At 42.3% G+C, this 20,825-nt stretch overlaps 1 protein-coding gene across 1 annotated transcript; it reads right to left on the bottom strand.

The window, feature by feature from the left end:
- Positions 1-18,679: 18,679 nt before the first annotated feature.
- msx2b (muscle segment homeobox 2b) lies at positions 18,680-20,615 on the bottom strand. The gene is made up of 2 exons (XM_072375337.1): positions 20,086-20,615; positions 18,680-19,623 (listed from the first exon to the last, which is right to left on the bottom strand). Exons 1-2 carry the CDS (start codon positions 20,474-20,476, stop codon positions 19,172-19,174), a joined length of 843 nt encoding a protein of 280 aa, XP_072231438.1. The 5' UTR covers positions 20,477-20,615; the 3' UTR covers positions 18,680-19,171.
- Positions 20,616-20,825: the final 210 nt, after the last annotated feature.

Below are 20,825 nucleotides of genomic sequence, written 5' to 3'. Positions count from 1 at the left end.
TTTAAAGACTTCTGGCTGCAGCTCTGCGTGCACGTCATCTTTCATTCATTGCATCAGCTTCTGTTGCACTTACACCACGTCTCAGTAATAATTTAATTTACCTGTTTTTATTGCTTTGTTAAAAACCTTCAGAACAGCTTGATTTAAAAAAAAATGCTGCCAACGGATCCTAAATTGAAAGAAGAGGCTAGAAATAGAACAACTGTAAACAAAATTTGACACGTGCACAATACACGTAAGATTTTTCTTTTCCCACTTAAAACCGGTGGGATTCGCCACATGAACAGAGGCTTTTGGTGATTTACGTCACATAGATACTCAGACTAAGTTCAGACTGATTAACAAAAACTCTGCTTATTGGGAAAATTCTAATTTAATTATATCATATGTATTGATTTTTGTACTATGCGACCAGTCTGTTATTAACTTCATGAGTGCTTAACCAAGTCGTGAGTTCCCTGACCATATATGGAAAGTGATAATTAGTGTTGGACCCAGAGCGGCTGCGGGTGCAGTCAAGGTCAGTTCTGGGACGGGAGGAACAGGAGACGGCATGTTATAAGAAGCCGTCCCAGAGGACTGCTCTCGGAGCATCGTTTGGATCTGTATCATCCTTCTTCTTAGCAAGAATTAAAGCGCTTAAAAGTTGCAGTTTACCAAATCCTAGTAATTATTTCGACCCTAAGAGAGGTGGCACTCGGGTGAATTGTGTTCCCAGTCAAAGCCGATCGTTCTCTAGAGCTACCGGCTAAGTCTGTTTGGCGTGTTGGGGGAGGTGGTGTTCTTCAGGGTAGAAAGGATGCCCCTGCTCTGATGGCACTTCGTAATCTGTTCCAGCACCATGGAAATATAAATGGGAACAGCTGGAATTAAAGAATTTATTACCTGTCATAAATCATAACAGGAGGACACAGAACAAACTACAATATTTAACGTTCTTTGGATTCAGAAATGAATACAAATGAGTCATTTGAAGGTAACCTGTCCAACAATACTGTGTATCTAAATACCCTGTAAAATAAACAGGTTCCTACCTTATTCGCTAAGTCAGATAGTTAGTTAGTCATTTCATCAACTTCCCTGTTGTCCTCCGATGTGTCATTGCCCCGGCTGCCGGCCCCACAATGAAGTGAGATAAAAAGCTTGTTTCTCTACACACCATTTGAACTCCATTAGGCCTGACCTAATCTATAAGCCACAGCCGAGCGGGTGATGCTGTGTCAGCAGCCTCTGTCATGTACTCACCACAGCGGTGTGAGTCTCAGAGTTTGAACTCATACATCAAGTCACAAATACGTTTTCCCCCACAATTCAGTTCATGACGCATATTTTGTAAGGTTGCATGTGTGTGTCAAGGAAAAGAGAGCAGTTTGCATGTGTTTACAACTGGTTTTTGTGCCTTTATTGTACATTTGTTTGCACAAAAAAGTGGGAATTTTTGGAATTACCTTCCCCCAAACACGATGAATTTCCTGCAGCCTTGCAACTGTCCCCATAATTTTACTTCTCATGGTATTATTTATGATAACCAGTCTATTTTTCTGAATAAATCTTGATTATAAACAGAAATCATCATGCATGCATCAAACAAAAGCTGAGTACTTTCAAGTCAAGATCCCTTTGATATGCTGTCCTTCCACGAGAGGAATATTGTTTCTGAAATTCTCTTTGAAGGCATTTGGTCAGAGTCTATTTACTTGGTTATTTATTGTCCCATGCCGGTCCTTTCTTTTTGTTCGTCTAGTTTTGTTCTTCAGTATTTTCAACAACCATTCCCACGGAGGGGTATTTTTGTCGACCTAGAGGGAAATGTTCTCCTTTTCAGTGAAGTAAACATCTGTTTTGCTTTTCTAATAGCAAAGTGCAGCGACCGTGTGGTGATTCAACATTCAGTATGTCCGATTAATTAAATCTTTTATATTAATTCCCACACGTGAATCATGTCAAGGAGGAAAAACAAGAGCTTTGTTTTATCTCTCTTCCTGTTTCAACAGTAGTTGCCTGATCGAAACAGTGAGGCAGCCCAGAATTTAGCAGGAATGCTAAAAGTAAAAGTGCGTAAAGTAAAGCTAAGAGTGCAACAAACTTATGTCTCACACACACACAAAATACAAATACACCAACATCTGTTTGTTGAGTAGCACTTTATGCTGCTCCCTGTCCGTCTCTACTTTCCATGTACCTAATAAAGCTATGGGATGTTCATGTCAAGCACTGTGCTTCCTGTTTCACACCTCTGGTCGTGCCACATTCTGTTAGCATTCTCTGTTCAGGCGGCCGTATGAAAGTGAGACACACACCTGCCTCAGCCAAAGTACAAAGCCTGTCGCATCTCTACCATTCAGTTTACTTTGCTTCTGGCAACTTAGATTGTTGTGTACTGGGCTAGTTTTCTGTTCAGGTTGATGGATAACAGCCAGACTGGCTACACAGCTTGCCAGTTGGTTATGTGTATGCATGGCTGAAGAAATACCTCCAGGGTGAACGTATCAGCCTCACCCTCTTTTGTCCTTTCGTCGCTGTTCCTTGCCCCTCCTTTGCTCCTTCCTCCCCACCCCAGTCAAAACTAAACAGCAGCTGCACAAGAGGTAAAAGTGTCAGAAAGTGCCACAACTGTGTTCCTCTTGGTTTTTAGGCAGGTTCCTAGAATAGAACAGTGTTCACAGCATGGGGAGCGGAAGCTAAACCCTGGAGGCTGACATCCTCTATTCAGAAGTAGCAGTCCTTAAACTAGCTGCCAGACACTTGCACATGCAAACACAAACACTGGCAGGCAGAAAGAAGCAACAAAACGGAAAGAAAGCGTGAGCACTTGGAATTATGACTGAACAGAGACTGCATTTAGCGATCTCATGTGAATATTAACAGACACTCACTCACAAACACTTGTTTACAAAGAGCAACAGATCGAGACTGAATAAGGAATAATCTACTGATATGAGCTATGCTCAACTGCATCCCCTCTCACTGTCCAGCTGCTGAACAACTGCAAAACCAGAAAAGGTTGAATTTAATTCTTAAAAAAAGTGGTAAATAACTCATTTTAACATGAAATTTCTCTGTCATGCCCAATATGTGTCACAATTTTCCTCTCACATACTCCCAAATTGCTTCTATGATCTCTGTCCATGTGTGTTTCATGGTAAATTATACAGACACATATTGTCTTTTAGACCGGCTTTTGGTGCAAAGTAACTTTGCGGAACAGAACATAATCCCAGAATAATCCAAAATGTCAGGCATCAAGCTATGCACTTGTGACGGCTGCACAGAGGTTTCAGCCAATCAGTGTCCTATAATGGCAGAAATAGGCGAGATTTACTGTTAGTTCCTCAAAAGGTCATCATAAGTGCTGCTTTAAGATTTATTTAAGGGAAGGAAAAGCTTTATTTAGAACTCTTTGGTATTTCAGTGGAAAGAATGGTTTCTTCCAGCTGACCTCAGCCAAGTTTGATTTACTTCCTGACTCAGCTGGGATTTGTTGATCTGCCCAGTTAAGTTTAGCTTGTATTAGACACTAATACACAGATGGTTCTTCCAACCACCTGCCAAGTACTTTTTCAAAGTGTCTTCCCCTTTCCAGACATTTCCACGAGCAGCTTTCCAGATGGTTCTGTGTAACAAACCATCTGGCGTGTTGGGTTGTGCAGCGCCAGTGCCCTTAGTTGCAATAATAAGAGATCTTAATGGAACAACTGCCTTTAACAGACACCTTCCTCCATTTTTAGAACAGTAGTTTTGGAAAAGCCATTTCTTCTTTTCATATTTCTCAGTTTCTTTTGGGAGTATGTATATTTGTGAGCTGCTGGGCTATTGGAAATGAACAAATTATTTTATCTATTCATAAAACATGGTTTAAAAAAACATCCTCCACAAACACTGGAATGTTTATCGATGCAAGTCTGATATTAACGTCCATAATTTTGGATTGAGACTTCCTGAATGATAAAATGTTCATGTCTCAAGGGATATTATCTATCTATATGTATCTTTTGCCATCACAGACTGCTTATATATCATTTTATGTGTCTTTGGAAGCTTCGTGAGCTGTGAATGTATCTCAGAACAACACAAATTGAATGACTGACAATAAACCATAAGTCACAGTGTGATTAGTTGAAAAGGTAATACCAACTGCCCTGGCTGAGTTGCAAATCATTTACAAACGTATCTCCAAATCAATAGTAATTATTTAAACTGTATTAGATATGCAGTGGGGGGTGTAACTGAAGCAGCGGATTCTACTGTTGTCGATAACCCAGTCGTAGCCATATTCTGAGCAGGTGGAAATCTGTGCTAATCTTGCAAGAAATGCCAGCAAATACCATCTGAAGCTGATATACATCTTTTGCAGGGTTTTGTGTATTGTGGGTCAGTTAAATTAAAGCCAAGCAAGCAGCCAGGTGTCCCATTACATTTGAACTGAGCACCACAAATGGAAAAGACCACAGCACTGTGCAAAACTGTCTCTTGTTTCTTTATGTCTTGCTTCCAAGGATCTGCATCTGTTTTTTTTTTTAAAGTGGTTTGAAGCAATACTTTGGTATTGGTCTTTCAAAGTTTTTTGGACGTTGGCTGCTTTTTATATCATTTTAAGTCTACTCCTTGTACCTGACATTGTTTCCACAATGTGTTTTTGTTTTTAAACCACTGAAGGTTGGACTCATTCAAGCATAAAGACAGCCTCTAACTCATCAGATGGACCATTGTGGCATTTACGCGTAAGTGACAACTTAGCAAAGAACCAATTTAAATTGTATCTGACGGCCTGTCACAAAAGTATATCATTTATAAAAAGTGATTTTAATAAAAACACCAAAAACAACACAGTTTGACTGACATGAAATAGTATTTTTGCACCACCAAGAGGATTCCCACAGAGCTATGAGCTGAAAACTTGGCATATCTCAGCATGATGTGCAATAAGTCCTCAATAAATTTGAGGAAACTGGGAAAATAAAAGTGAAATGTCTACAGCAGATGAACAGGATCTGAAAGTGATGTCCTTAAGAAAGAGGAAAAAATCCAGCAAAGACCTGACAGGACCTGAGAGATGCATCTGGACCTTCAGCTGATCCATCTACTGTTGGCCCAAGCCTCATCAGAAATGGTCTCCATGGAAGGGTGGCTGTCAAGAAGCCGTTCTTAAGGAAGGGAAACAGGGAGAAAAGGCTGAGCTATGCCAAATGACACAAGAAGTGGACTGAAAATCAGTGGCAACAGGTCTTATGGAGGGATGAATCCTCCCCAGAGCCCGGACCTCAACATTATTGAAGCAGTGTGGGATCATCTGACAGAGAACGGAACAAAAGGCAGCCCACATCCAAAGAAGAGCTTTGAGATGTCCTTCAAGAAGCCTGGAGAACTATTCCTGAAGACTCCTTAAAGAACTGACAGAAAGCTCGTCTCAGAGGGTTCAGGCTGTGTTGGAGAATAAAGGAGCTCAGACCAGATATTCCCTTTAAAGCTCGTCATAAACTGTTCTTGCCTCATGTACTGTTTCAGTTCACATGTGCACGTTTCAATAAATAACGGCACTTATTTCCCACTTCCCTGGAAAAAAGGAAGAAAGAAGAGATGGCTCGACACTTTTGCAATGTGTTTATTCATTACTTCTTAAATCAAATTCACATCTATAAGGTGAACTTTTTTAAGGCTCACTGAGCAATCGTCACGTTTTGCTCAATAGGTCACAGCTCTATGCTAAGTGGTGTAGTATCAACTATATTTAAGTTTATATGCCAGATGACAATATTTTCTTGTTAATTTCATTAATATCTATGAGGTTTGTATAAAGTAAGGTGAAATTGTTGTATTAGAGACCAACGGGGCACCATATCTCTGGATTGCTCCTGACAACTAGCTCTTGTTCTGTTAGTCTTCCCCACTGTGACTCCACTGTGAACCATGACATCATGAAATGTCTTGCAGCAAAGAGAGATCTACTGGCCAATAGAAAACTTCATAGACATCAGAGATTAAAGTATGGAAAACAAAGGGGAAGTCCATTTCAAAGATGACAGTAAGACACATTTTCAACTGTGAAAATGACCCATATCTCCAGAAACCCCTGGATCCTCTTCAGATGTTAACAGCTCTTGTCATATTACGTTGCCCTATGAAAGGTCACACATAGCAAATTGCCCTTGCAATGGTACAAAAATGGCCAAACAGGCTTTGTCAGACTGACAAAGCAGGCAGCCACCACCCCCGGGTCATCTTGCCTTTAATGTGACGCAGCAGTGTCGAGCTCTGCTGACTCTTCGGGATGTGCAACGTGTAGGATACTGACAGCCAGATTCTCCCTCTGAAGACTGCAATGTGGAGGGTCTTCCCTCCACCCTGTGAGTCATATACATTCATACATGCATACAAGTGTACAAGGGCATCTGACCCTCTGAGAGGACATGTGGGTGAAGAAATCCCCTTGGTTATCATACAGGCCTGAATGTAAGATCTGACAGAGACATATTTCAGGATGTGGACTCGCTGCACATGGCCTCTCTATACGTCCACATGTATATGTTACAATGCATGAAAGGTACTACCTCCAGTAGGGGTCCTTAGGCCCATCTGCCTACCTGTAAGAAGTTTTGGATAAAATGCATAAACATAAACAATGTTATGCTACAATCATTTCAATTAATTTCCCACCTTAATTCCACATCCCATGAGAAAGCTGAAACAGATTTGCAGAACTATTGGCACTATTTTTAAATTTTTCTGTTAAATATTCAGACCTCTTTCTGTGGCATTTGAGGTTTTATTAATTGGACTTTAGTCTCTTGGTCTGCCTGCCTCCTGTACCTTTAATTGATTGAGCCTGATTTGTTCAGTCACACACCTGTCCTCACAGTCAGAACTGAGGGAGCAAAAACCAAGTCATGATCTGAAGGAAGTCACTGCTGAACCCAGAAAGGATTTCTTCAAGGGTAACTATTAAGTTATGTTCAATTCAGATGGATATGTTAGTCTTTAGGGATTGGTTTGAAAAGAAAAGAAAAAAAAAAAAACATTGCCTTTCCTCATAAATATCAGGCTATGGCCAGAAAACCCTGTAACACAAAACAAGGTGGCAGGTGGATATAAAGGCACCAAAAACACTGTGTTGGCGTCGGTAAAGTCGGGTTACCTAAACCGTATTTCTCTGAAAGACAACTGTAGAATTCAGTGTCTGTTCCCTTCTGAGATATCGAATCTCTAACAGGCTGAAATACACCAGTTTACAGGCTGGTCTGATGTTAAATTATCACGACATCCTAACTCAGAACAGTCGGTGGAATAGATGAGTATCGCTTCACATGGTAACAGAAAGTCTTGACACATTACTGTACCGTGTAATGTGGTTCCACGGGGTCACACTCATTTTTACATATTTCTGTTACACTTCCTCCTACAGCAAAATGACACAAAATGGGCACTTGCTGTGTTAAAAAGGGAAGACAGTTTTCCTGTTGGTACCCTATAAAATAAAAGCAACCCCCAACAAGATCTGGGATGTATCTCAGTTCAGCCTTTTCAGTATTCTCATTGCTTCTTATCAGGGTGTCACAGGACATGGGGCAGAAACTCCCTACTCCGAAGGGTGAATACAAAGAAGAACCGGGAGAGGTAAAGAGTAGCTCAAAACCAGGAAAGACCAGAAGAAAAACAGGAAGCAAGGTAACTAACGAGGGACGAATGAACTGACGACTGAAAGGAAAACTAGAAGAAGACGTGAAAACTGAGACCAAAAGCCATAACAGAGAAACTCCTAAACCACGACAGCTACAGCTATACTTTTATAGTATAACAACTAGATTTATGCTTGCTTATATCAAAAGGAGTTCCTCATTCCTTGTCAAATATCTTAAAGAAAATTTGGGAATTTGCTTATTCATACATGTTAGAGACAGTTCGGTTACTGTGAAATAAAAGATACACTGATGTCTATCAGAGTGAAAACAACGGTTACTGGTTTCATCATGACATTAAAGGGGAACTCCGGTATTTTTAAACCTAGACCTTATTTCGGGCATGAAATACTTTAAGAAGAATGAATGAATGAACGTGTGCTATAGCTCTGTTAGCTCATAGCTGCTGTTATGTGGCTACTTGCAGCTATAGGAGAGCTAACGGAGGGATTTCTACACAGGCACTCTACTGGGACCACTTCATCCACACGCCCCCCTGCAGCACAGCTCATTCACTCCGGTAAGAACGTCCATCTTACTCAAAGTCGTCGTTCACGTCGTCAAAATCTGATAAATATCCTGCCATGTTGCACAAAACTATCAGCAGCAAACTCTGTGTGAAGTTAGCCGACTGTCAGTAGCCACATAACAGCACCTATAAAGTAAAAAGTATAAAGTACACGTTCGTTCATTCATTCGGTTTAAAGTATAGGTGAAATAAAGACAGATAATGCCTTATTTAGATATTTAGAGGCTGTATTTTCTATGCCCTGCTATTTCCCGTTATATGGATATACATGATCTCGAGTTATCTAAATATCTTCCGAAGGACGCTGACTTTCACCAAACTGTTCTCAGTGAGTAGATGAACGTATTTCATGCCAGAAATAAGGTCCAGGTTTAAAAATACCGGAGTTTCCCTTTAAAGTCACCATGCTGTAACCTATGTCTTTCCACAGGGATCCACAAATCATGCACTGGAACGTGCCACCTGATAAATACAGACACAGATACAGACATGCATGCAGTCATTTGAGGGGAAAAATCACAAAAAGTCTTTCGATGCCAAAGTTTCGCTTTTCTGGACACAAAGACAAATAAAAATGAGGTAAATACAACTTCAGATAAACAACAGTTTGTGATATAGTATGTTCTTTATTTGGGGAAACAAAGAAAAATGCTGAAGCCGTGTCTATGTATAGCCTTATAAATGTACTTTGTTCTTCACGTTACTGTATATTAAAACAATCGATCACTCTCTCGCTGGCAGGCACAAGTGTGATAACACAATGGGAGCCAAGTTTTTTGGACTGGAGGTCAAATTTCACAGCCGCAGTCTGTTGGATGTTTGACAAGAAGCAAGTTTGTGTCACTTATTTCTTGCAAGTCACAGTGGACCAGACATCAGTAACTACATACGTGTATGGCAAGCCCAAAAAACAAAAGCAAGGACTGAAATGCTGTCTTAAGTCCTGAAGGAATCATTGAGACTGAAGAATATCCCTGCAGAGCGATATGGTTTGAATTAAAATGCTGCACGAGCAGATCAACCATCTTTGTTGTGTGCAGACGTGCAAACAGTACCACTCACCCAGTGCTGACTTTCTGAGCTCCTTATCTACAAACTCCTAATGCTCTTATGATTCCAAACCTTTTAACCCTCCTGCTGTGTCTGAGGAGTGTTTACACCCCCTGCTGTTTGTGTGCCAAATCTGACAGCAACCTAAACATGAATAGAAAAACCTATACAAATGAAGATGGATCTGTTTTCTATATGACCTTGCATGAAATAACATAGAGCGTGAAAATCATTAAATGTGGGCTTTTCATCTATTGAAATGGAGCCATCTATACAGCGCTCGAATCTACAGTTCTAGTACAAGATGCATCGAATCGACTAAAGCATAAACAAACATAACATATAGTTAATTTCCTGCCGTGTTGACTCCAGGCCACTTACATATACACTATACCTGGGACAGTATACCTGTGTTTCCCTGTCTGCCAAGTACAGATTGCTGGTGTTTCCACCATTATGAGTGACAGATTTGCAGGATTGTCAGCACAATGCGGTGGAATCACACCACCATGCGCAATTTCATTCTGTCTGTCATTATCACAGGAGGAGTCTTTGTATGTGAGCTGCTCCTCGCCTCACATGCAGGCTCGAACACAGTGAAGTTGCTTCAATACCTTTTTGAGAGAAAATTCCAACTCTGCTGAGTAGAGGGGCCAGAAACTGTCCATGCATCTATTTTCTATACTCACCTCATTGTATCCAGGCTTGTGGAGGGCCTGGAGCCTCACCCAGATGCCACAGGACGATAGGCAGGGTACACCTTGTACAGGACGCCAGTTCATCACAAGACCAACACAGAGAAAGACACATGCCCACACTCAGTGGTAGAGTTTAGAATCACCACTCCACCTGACATGCATGTTTTTGGCCGATGGGAGGAAGCTGGAGAGAACCCCTGCATGCACAGAGGAGAACATGCAAACTCCACACCGAAAGGCCCCCCATGACATTCAAACTGTGAGCTGGCAGTGCTAACCACCACACTTCTGTGAAGCCTGTGGGAGACGCCAAAAAGACGCAGTGTTCAAGGACGTCTTCAAGAAGTACAGATATGATTTATATTCCACTGTAAAAACATCATCAGTTATACTTGCAGCGAGCGAATTTGCTGATTTATTCTCTAATTTCTTCGTCACCCTCAACACCCAAAGTGCCGTATCTAAACTGTGTCTAAAAACAACAAGAACAGGAGGGAGTTTTTGTCTTAATCAACAATGGGAAGCGACACAACCACCCACACCTTCTCTAACACACAACCCTTTGATCAACTGCTGCACTCGTGTTTCTGTGACATACACATGCTCACAAATTTGTCACTTCAACTCCCCGACCGATCCCTTTAGAACCTGTGCACAATGCTTCCTAATGAACCAGAAAAAGGGAAGAACCTAGCAATCACATGAAGTCATACAAGTGAATCTATAAATAGTATATAATCCCACAGCTACAATATGTTCTCACACATCATATGGTCTCAACAGCCTGCAAATCACACGCCTTCAGGCTCGACTCAAAACCAACCTGATGGAATGAGAGTGGAAATGACTACTCAAAGGTAATGCTCAATCACAGCTGGAGACAAAGCTATTATTGTTTTGTTTTTTTTCCATATTGCAGCAGCACTTGAGCCTCTCCTGCATTGAAATTCAAGTGGGTGCGCTACCTTTCAAGAGACAATATTTCTATTCTCCGGAACAGTCACCCCTCCACACTCGGCCCCAGAGTTCAACAATAGTTTTCATACATATCACTGCATGAGGGGATTTCTTTCTCTTTTTTTCTACTATGCAGTGCTGCTTATTTTCCTGACTGCATCATGCAGAATATAGACACCTCCTGTCTGCCAAAAGCTTATCAGCATGCGCTGGTGCTCAGCCCGTGACTTGGAGCAGCGCGAGTCGAAGAGGAGATGAGGCAACAGCACAGTGGCAATAAGTGCGTGCGTGTTTCTGACAGCGTCTCGGTTTGCGTGGGATAGGGACGGAGCATCTGTGTGTTTACGGTCTGCGTGTGTCAGATCAAAGGGGAAAGATAGAGAAATCACTGCAATGGCATGTGTGGCCAGCACTCTACTGCACTGTCAGTCTATAACTGTGACATTTCTAAAAGCAGAAAAGGCTCTACGATGGAGCCGAGTGTGCACGTGTGCGGCATATACGGCAAACTCAGTGAGCGCTTTGACCAATCAGATCCTTTGGGTTCTCCTGTGAAGTAGTGGAGGCTGAATGAATGGAGGATTTGAGTCACAATACTCAAGCACTCAAATATTTTGCTCCCTCTTCACACACACTCATCACACTCTTACTTAAGCACGTAAAAGGCATTTCCTCAGCCGCATATGTGCACACGCTCACTCCCTCAAGCACTTGTGCCCGGGCTTTCTGCTGTGTAAACAGGTGCTAGAACAATATGAGAGCATGCCAGCAGGTTTTCTTCTCTCTATGTTATCATTTGCATTTTTAAAGACATTTAATCTCAATTCAGCGTTCACAAAAATAACTCAAGCAAGGCAGACTCTCTGCGTCTTTACAGATGCTGAATATAGACCCCCCTCCAATTTAAAGCAACCTGTTTTTGGATGGATCATATGGTGCTCGGTGAGGGTGCTCCTGCTAACATTTGTTGCTATAGTGACACCTGCTGGACGAGAAAGGAAAGTTTGTCCCTGCGATCCATTCAGCTCGTGCGTCAGTATGTGGGACCCATTGTTATGCTTGTGGAGTTCAATTCAATCTGCAACATAAAAGCAGTTCTGAACATCATCACAGTTCAGACGGACTTTTGAATGGTGGCTCGGAAGTGCAAAACTCAACATTACACAGAACACAACAACATTTTTTATGGAAAAAGTAGGGACAACAGCACCATGTCTGTTGCAACAAGTCCATTTAATTTCTTGTTTCCGATGTGTGCCACTCCCATCTGTCTCCTTACATTACAAAAAGCTGTTTTCTTCACTACCCACTTCAAACTGCAGCACAGCCCTGAAGATGGATTTCAATTCACAGCTTACAATTAGCCAGTTAGAGGAAAGCCAGAAGAAAAATGCCATTCGTGTTTTGCTTCTCTGTCTTTGTTTGTTCTGCAGACAGCCTTTGTCATGGTGTGGGGACACTGCATGAATTCTGGTTCTGATTATCTCAAAAATTGTGACCAAATCCAATCAAAAAAACTGGTTGACTGGTTAAATACGGGCCGCAGTGTCTCACAAACAGTATAAACCGTCTCACAAACAGCATAAACTACATGAATTAGACTGGTTTCAGCCTGGTTCTGATTATCCCAAAGTTTGTGACCAAATCCAATAAAAAAACTGGTTGACTGGTTAAATATGGGCTGCAGTGTCTCACAAACAGTATAAACCGTCTCACAAACAGCATAAACTACATGAATTAGACTGGTTTCAGCCTGGTTCTGATTATCCCAAAGTTTGTGACCAAATCCAATCAAAAAAACTGGTTGACTGGTTAAATATGGGCTGCAGTGTCTCACAAACAGCATAAACTACATGAATTAGACTGGTTTCAGCCTGGTTCTGGTCTTATCCCAAAAATTGTGACCAAATCCAATCAAAAAAACCATTTGACTGGTTAAATACGGGCTGCAGTGTCTCACAAACAGTATAAACCGTCTCACAAACAGCATAAACTACATGAATTAGACTGGTTTCAGCCTGGTTCTGATTATCCCAAAGTTTGTGACCAAATCCAATAAAAAAACTGGTTGACTGGTTAAATATGGCCCGCTGTGTCTCACAAACAGTATAAACCCTTTTAGTAAATAATGTGCAACAATTACTGACATCTAGTGGTCAAGTTGGAGATAGCAACTGTCTCAAATGCTATCAGTGTACCATTAGATCTTGTAGATAAATTCTCAGCTTCCACCTAGATCCAGACAAAATAGCATATGAATAGCAAAGCAAGTTTCCTATTTTTAGGTCCTCTTTAGGGCACGATGGCCTGGCTTTAAGGATGATGTCACCCTAATCCTTGCCTTACACACAAAATGTCACTTCACTATAATCATACACAATGCTACATTGTACGGCATTAAATACGGGGTTCTCTTAATGAAAGATATAGGCAGTGTTCGATCCCAGGATGATTTTCAACCAATATTTCTACACTCCATCGTGGTGATGGACTAAAATGAAAATATCCGTCTACTTTCTTCAGATCATTATTAGGGTTGTGGGTACATCAGGTCGAAAGGTAGAAACAGTGCAGTTTGATCTTGGATCTGTGGGTTTCAATAGTTTATTTCCCACTTTTTTTTTGCATTCTTCCTTCTCCAGTTATCCTTCAAAACAACAAACCATGCATGTGTGACAGCAGACCGACCTATTCGGGTGCCAATAGGGGCGAATTGCACCTGTTAGACAGTATGTGGGGTCACTTTACCCTCTCTGATAGGCCCCAGAAAATCCTAACTCCATTTGATTAGTTTTGAGCTCAGTCAAAACTGCTCTTTCAAATCTCCCAGCCAGGATTAGTGAGTGGATTGGAGCATGTTTTACAACCCTCCGGATGCATGTACAAAGCTTAAAAGTGTCACAATGGCAGCGTCTGCTTATCCGTCTTGCACAACGATAAGCAAATTGTAGAGTTTACATGATTTGATTATGTGGTTTATCATCAGGGCCAACCAACCCTGTCAGGCTCACCTCATCTTTTATGTTTGCACAATAATAACTTACATCCAGGTAATAATTATATTGGAAAATGATATGTATTTCCTGTCCTCATCGTTGCCAAACAGGTGTATGCTTTTAAAGCAGCAGAACGGCTCTGATGGCCTGATCTTCGGTGGCGTTTTCCCCTCTCTGCACTAAGCGTTGATGCTTTAATGGGCTGACAGACTGTGATAATGACATACACAATACAGACATGTTAATGAATCTGCTCCAGTTTGCATCTCATGTGTCGTTTAGACTCTGAATTCCTAAATTCATTAGCTGCCTTTCTTTCTAACCGTACAAATCAGTGTGTTTGTGTGTTGTCCTTCACAATGTAAAAGCTCAACCACTTTACTGCAGCAGTCATTTTTAACCCTAAATCCCCATTAGACTCTCAGCTTCCTCTCTCTGAGCATCAAGTACATCAATGAGTCCCCGAGAGGCCGTGGTGGTTTCAGATAAGGTGGCTCCGCATTTGCATTAAAAGCTTATTCGTGACGTCACGGTCACAGTGTAATTGGTATAAATGGCAATTTGCAGTGCTTTCAGAAGCCTCTTTGAGCTGAGAGATGCATTTCAGCTTCACTGTGACTGAAGGGCATTAATTCCACTGCTGAACTGTGGATCTGTCTCGGTTATAAGCCTCATTTGTGTATCTGTCAACGATCCATCGGTGAACAATGTTGAGAAAGTACTTGTACAACATTTCTGATGCAACTGCTCAGCATCAGGAAGGCGGCTTATCTGCTTCCCCTCGCTGCTTGTGGGTGTGTGTCCATGCAATCATTTGCAATGTGTCACACAGAGAAGCAGAACTCCCACATAAGAGGACAACACGCCTAATGAGCCTCATTTTATGTGACAGTTTTAATGGAATTTAGATCAAACATGCAGTTTGAGATTTAGCCGACAAACAGTAAAATCCACAAACAGCATTTAACCTTGTGAGCTCCTATTGACTTGTGTGTTCGTAACAGAAATGTATTGGTTAAAAGCAATTAACTCCAGCACACAGTTACAAGTCAATAATTCTTGGAATGATGTGTGCATAATGGTGTTGGTGACACATCGTGTTTTCTGCTCAGGTACTCTGGTCCTATTTAAAGCTTTGATGACTTCACTTCTTCAGAGACTTTCCAGTTGTGTGTAAAGTAGGAACTAAATGACACAATGAGAGAATAAATACCTGGTAAAATGTTCACCTTGTTATTTTTACACTGTGTGTGTGTATCTGTGCACTTTTTCCCTGTATTCATAAGGTCCAAAAACAATGGGCCCACTATACTTGTGAGGTCCAGTGTGTTTTCAGGGACTAAATGGTGGACCCAAAATGTTTAAAGAGAATTTTGAGTGTTCATGCTTGGTTTTGTGGTTAGGAACAATGCAGTTCCAGTACGCTGTGCTCTAATTTGTACAGGGAAAGTCAGTTGGGTCTCTCTTTAAATAGGGAAGGAAGTACATACACTGCCCGTCCAAAAAAAGAAAACTCACCACCTGGATTTATCTAAGCAAATAAGGAAGAGCCTCCAATCGGATACTTACTGCATGGATGGTTCTGTTTCAGCTGGCAACAAGTTATTTAACCCTAACTGATGCAGTGAGTAGCTTCTCATTTCTCAAACAACCTTGCTGGAAAAGATGTTAATCTGTTTGAGAAGGGTCAGATTATTGGCATGCATCGATAAAAGAGAACATCTAAGAAGATTGGGTTGAGAACTGTCTGCATACTAAAAACTGGAAGGATAGTGGGGAAGAAATGTGGTCGGAAAAATCTTGAATGATGGTGAGCACTTAAACGTTTGGTGAAATCGTAAAAAATAACAACATCAGAGCTCACGGCTGTTTGATAGTGAGAGTAAGAGCATTTCCACATGCACAATGTGAAGGCAGCTCCGGGGACTGGACCTACAGCTGTGTAGCCTGAAGAAAACCACTTATCAGTGAGGCTAATCATGAAAAAAGCTTCAATTTCCAAGGAGCATAAGATTCAGCAACATTATGAGTCCAAAGAATGAGGTCAGCTGACCACCTGAACATGCTGAATGAGCAGGTTATTCTTTATTTTCTTCTTCCCTGATGGCACGGGCATATTCCAAGATGACAATGGAGAGTGGTTCAGTGAGCATGAGACATCATTCTCACACAAGGATTGGCCACCACAGAGAGAGGAAACACCATTGAGAACCTTCGGGATGTGCTGGAGAGGACTTTGTGCAGCACTCAGACTCTCGCATCATCACCACACGATCTTGGCAAACATGAATGCAACTGGACGGAAATGACTGTTGTGACATTGCAGAAGGTTACCGAAATGATGTCACAGCGTGCTGCAATCAAAGCTGAAGGCGCTCCAACGAAATATTAGAGTGTGAGACTCTTTTTCTGGACGGGAACTGCATCTATATGTCTGAAATATTGACTGATTTTCTGTCTGTGAAGCTCTTGGAGGTCAGTTATCAGTTTTCAGTGTAGCCTCTATTAAATGCGTTTCTTTTTGATTTTATATGTATTGCTGTGGGCATCCTTGTTGAGTCCTAAAGGCTTAATCTGAACCTTCAATGACAGCTGAACTAAAGATTCAACTCATGGGAAAAAAAATCCACAAAGAGGTCAAAATAAAACCAGCAGAAAATGTATAACATCTGAAGCACCAAGTTAGAGTCACTTTAGCCTCATCTGGGTTTTTCGAATTGCTTCACAAACAGCCCTCCTTATCGTGTTTTTATGTATGCTGCACTTTTTTACTTTACTTTCTTATACTCCCATATTAGGTGAAGTGTCTGCAAAGGAGAAAAAGACCAATCAAACACCTGTGCATAAAGGTTTGTGGGTACATTTGAGATACCTGTGCTGTGAGATGTAAGATGTGAGTGTTTTAAGTGTTCTTAAGGATCTTTGAATAAATTCACCAGGATCTGGTTCCTCTTTATTCCCACATCATCTCACCACCTGCTTTCATGAAATCCAGCTTGGTTGTTCTTATAGAAACTACAGTTAGACACACAAAGAAATGGCACTGGAACACACCTCTGGCTCAGAAATGACCTTGGTGGAGGAGAATAATGGACTCTCACCACATTTATTTCTATCTATTCATCTTGCTCTGTTCGTTCACTGTGTCCACGTGCATTTAGAAATGTAACTTGATCAAGTTACTTTGTGTCCACAGTGTCCACTGCCAGCACTTCCACTGCAGGGAAGGTTCCTCTTGGGATGCTATGCAACAAACAGCCACAAGAGGAGGTAGGAGACAAGCACATGACCCGAGCCAGAGGGGCGCTGAGTCACATGTTGCCTTTAAGTAACACACAAAACCACAAATATGACCAATCACTGGGAAATGAGCAATAACTAACAGTGACAAAAAACAATCCTCAGTGCTAATGACAGCCCTTGGCACAAAGAGACTCCTTCATTGAATTCCCCACCACTGAAATTCAACACTCCTCCACTAAGTGGCACAAACTTGGTGTTTCACAAGAGACTCCCAGTCACTCCTGCCAATCTGCACTTCATTAAGCTACTTGCTCTGCCTGGCAGTTCCATCTGCCTGCCTTGTTCTGATTAAAGAGGAACCTCATAAATACACTGCTGCCCATAAACGATTTCCTCATTACATCAAAGTCACACGGAAGTTGTAAGCTGCTTTTACATTTCCAGCTACTCACAGGAACCACACACCATCAAAAGTCACCCTGCGGCTCTGAAGGCAGCGACACTGAGCCGGACGGCTGTGGTGGACGTTTGTTCATTCAAACCCAGGTTAACAGCGGTCATAGATAAGTTTAATGGCAGGAAGAGCAGAAGGCTGGAGCGGATAAAGGCAGCAGCATGTGAGTTAACTGAGCGAGTTCCAACTCTGGGGACGTTCTGACAATCAACACCTTTCCTGCAAGCAAAGTCAGAGACTCCCATGGCTTATTTCCACTTAAATAAAGAGCGAATGGAGCTGGCGTACCTTGATGCTAAGTTAGCCTCGTGCCTCTGTTGAATGTCAGAGTCGAATACCACAACAATGCTCACCATGGTGTGCAGAGATGATGCAGAAAGTGGACATGTTCACTCAGGATCTCTGCCTCAGTAGCACAAATGAAAGATGTTACCAGTGGGGTGGATGACGGGAACTATCTGTGAAGCTGTAGAATTTATGAGCATCATTTATGCTTTGTCAAACATTGCCTTGAACTGACCACCGTCTGATGGGAAACACAGACTCAGAATTAAACCGCACAAACACACAAAGAGCAGCTGCATGCGCACAAAGCTGTAGGCCAAGACGGAGCGAATAACAGCCTGGCTGGTTTGCTCCAGAAGCTTCCAAACACTCCAGTCGAATTCTCAGTGAACATAGATGCTCATGCTTACATTTTGCTACTTTATTGGTTTTTTTACACATAAAACAAAATGTCACATCTGTAGTTCAATCTGGTCAGCTTTAATTTCAGAAGCATGAATGTGGGAGGAAAATATCAACTGCATAGCAAAAGGTAGCCCCTTTCAGATATGTGCAAGAAGAAGAACAATATAAATATAGATTTGTACCATATTCTTATCATAAATACACAACAAACAGTAAGGCATTCTTACATTTTCCAGCATTGTATTTCATAGGGAATAAATATGTCTATGTGCTATAAGTGTGTCGTAAAGAAATTAGGGGAACAATGAAACTTTTATTGCTACAAAAGATAAAACGTTAACAAAGTTTAAACCGAGGCGATTCAAACAGAGTTTTTTTTTTAAAGGTAATCAGGTTTTGGAAATGAAAAACGACGCTTCGCTGATATGTTTTATCTGGCCTGAGTAGCTGAAACATCCATTCATCCACACAAGCATCCTGACATTAAGGCCCTTATCGCCACGAGGCTGTGCCTGAGCGGCGAGGCTCGCTGAAGTCTCCGTTTTGGTGCCCAGTCCAAGTCCTCGCCCTGCTTAATTATTGCAGATGTAAACAAGTGAAGAGCATAAACAGCTGGACAGTAACACCCCTCCTCATACAGGCAAGTCATGTAAACAGGCAGTCTAAGGGGGAAAAGCAGGAAGCCTTTTTATCCTCGCTGTTGGAAAAGAAGAAGAAGAAGAAGAAGAAGATGCCTAATTTGATTTGAAGTGCTCCGAAAGTTGCACTTCTTGTGCAGTAGATATATTATATACATGGACTTTTAAAAAAAAAGGTTAAGCACACATCCTCCATGTCCATTTTTTGTGAATGCTTTGAAACATGTGAAAATATTTCCATTTTTATGATAAGTGGTACATGCTGTAGCCCAGAGGCGCAGCGTAGAGTCCTAAAGGTGAGATGGGCAGCATGGGTCTGTGGTGGTGGTGATATGCAGAGTACTGTCCGTACAGCGACATGGTGCCCAGAGACAGAGGTAACGTAAAGCCAGGGTGTAATGCTCCTGCAGCCGTGGCCGCCACGGCCGCCGTCTTGGCGTCAGCTGCCATCTTGAGTTTCTCCAGCTCGGCCTCCTGGAGCCTCTTAGCTTTTGCCCGACGATTCTGGAACCAGATCTTCACCTGGGTCTCTGTCAGGGTCAGGGAGGAGGAGAACTCGGCCCGCTCTGCGATGGACAGGTACTGCTTCTGCCTGAACTTCCTCTCCAGGGCCAGGAGCTGAGATGTGGTGAAGGGGGTGCGGGGCTTTCGGTTGGTCTTGTGTTTTCTCAGCTGACAGGCGGCACTGACATGACCTGGGAGAAGAAAAGAGGAAGAGATTAGAATGAGAATTGCACTATGAATGCACCAGTTCACCCAATTATCACATCATCTGATTGGATTAGGAGCAGACACTGGGTGGCTGCAGGCTATAGTTTAAATGAACATGTCAAACAGTTGCTATACTTTAAAAATAGTCAAACTGCAGCAACTGTTTGACCTTACAAGGTTCAAGAGCAGCACATATTCTGATCCCCGGTGTAATCTGTAACAGAGTCATCCCTTTACACTTTTATCTGCTGAATGGATCATCTTTAGATCTCTGGAGATTCAGATGGTGGCATCCTGCAGGCGATGGACTGTTCTGGCAGTAAACCTTAAAGTCTTCCTTAAAGGCTCAAGCTGAAGCATAATGTTGATTTTATGCTCTGCAGAGTGAGACCAAACGCCGACAGTAAATATATCTGAATGAGTCACTCGGTAAATTGGAAACTTACGAGGTTGTGTCGAAAACCCGCCGGCAGTAACCCAGGCTCCGCAGTCCTCCGACTCCGACGCCTCAGATTTTACCGGCGACGAAGGCGTATTAGTCAAACTCATCTGACTGGGGACGGGAGGACTGCACGTCTCTCGGCACAGATACAAAGAGTTTAAACCCGTGGTGGACACCACCACCGCACCGCCCTTCGTGCTGCAGACGGATTCCCCGCCGCGGGTGTCCGTCTTCTTCCCGGACATGAGCGCCTCGACGCTGAACGGGTGATGCCGTCGCACCACCGGAGATGTCTTCTCCTCACCCGGCCCCTCTGTCCCCGGCAAGTCCGTCCGGTTACTGTCCTCCTCGGACGAACTGCATCCCAAGTCGTTAATAGTCTCCCGGGAGGCCATTTCTCCTCCGAAAAAACAGGTGGACTCCACGCGGACACGGCCGTCAAAGTTGAGCCAGGTGACACTCGCCCCCGTGAGCGCAATGATACGAGCTGTCAAGTAGTATGAGGGAGTATGTGCGTTGACACGACTCAACTCTGACCAATCACTGCTGCCCAAGATGTTTATGTCTGTGAGCTCATGCTGCTTTCAGGGACACCAGGAAACTTACTTTGTTTTTGAAGGAGCGCAGTGCTGCAAATCCCTTCAAAGTCCCTGAATGATCCCTTCATTCACTTTGTCACACGCACATATCTGTAGGCACCAAGTAGTCCAAGCTCACACTTTTATCCGGTTTTAAACCAGAAAA

This window comes from Leuresthes tenuis, unplaced genomic scaffold, assembly GCF_036924035.1.
Source record: "Leuresthes tenuis unplaced genomic scaffold, fLeuTen1.0.hap1 SCAF_21, whole genome shotgun sequence".
Lineage (NCBI taxonomy): Eukaryota > Metazoa > Chordata > Actinopteri > Atheriniformes > Atherinopsidae > Leuresthes > Leuresthes tenuis.
The sequence above is the reverse complement of the archived record's forward strand: the minus strand, read 5'-3'. Positions and strand labels throughout refer to the sequence as shown.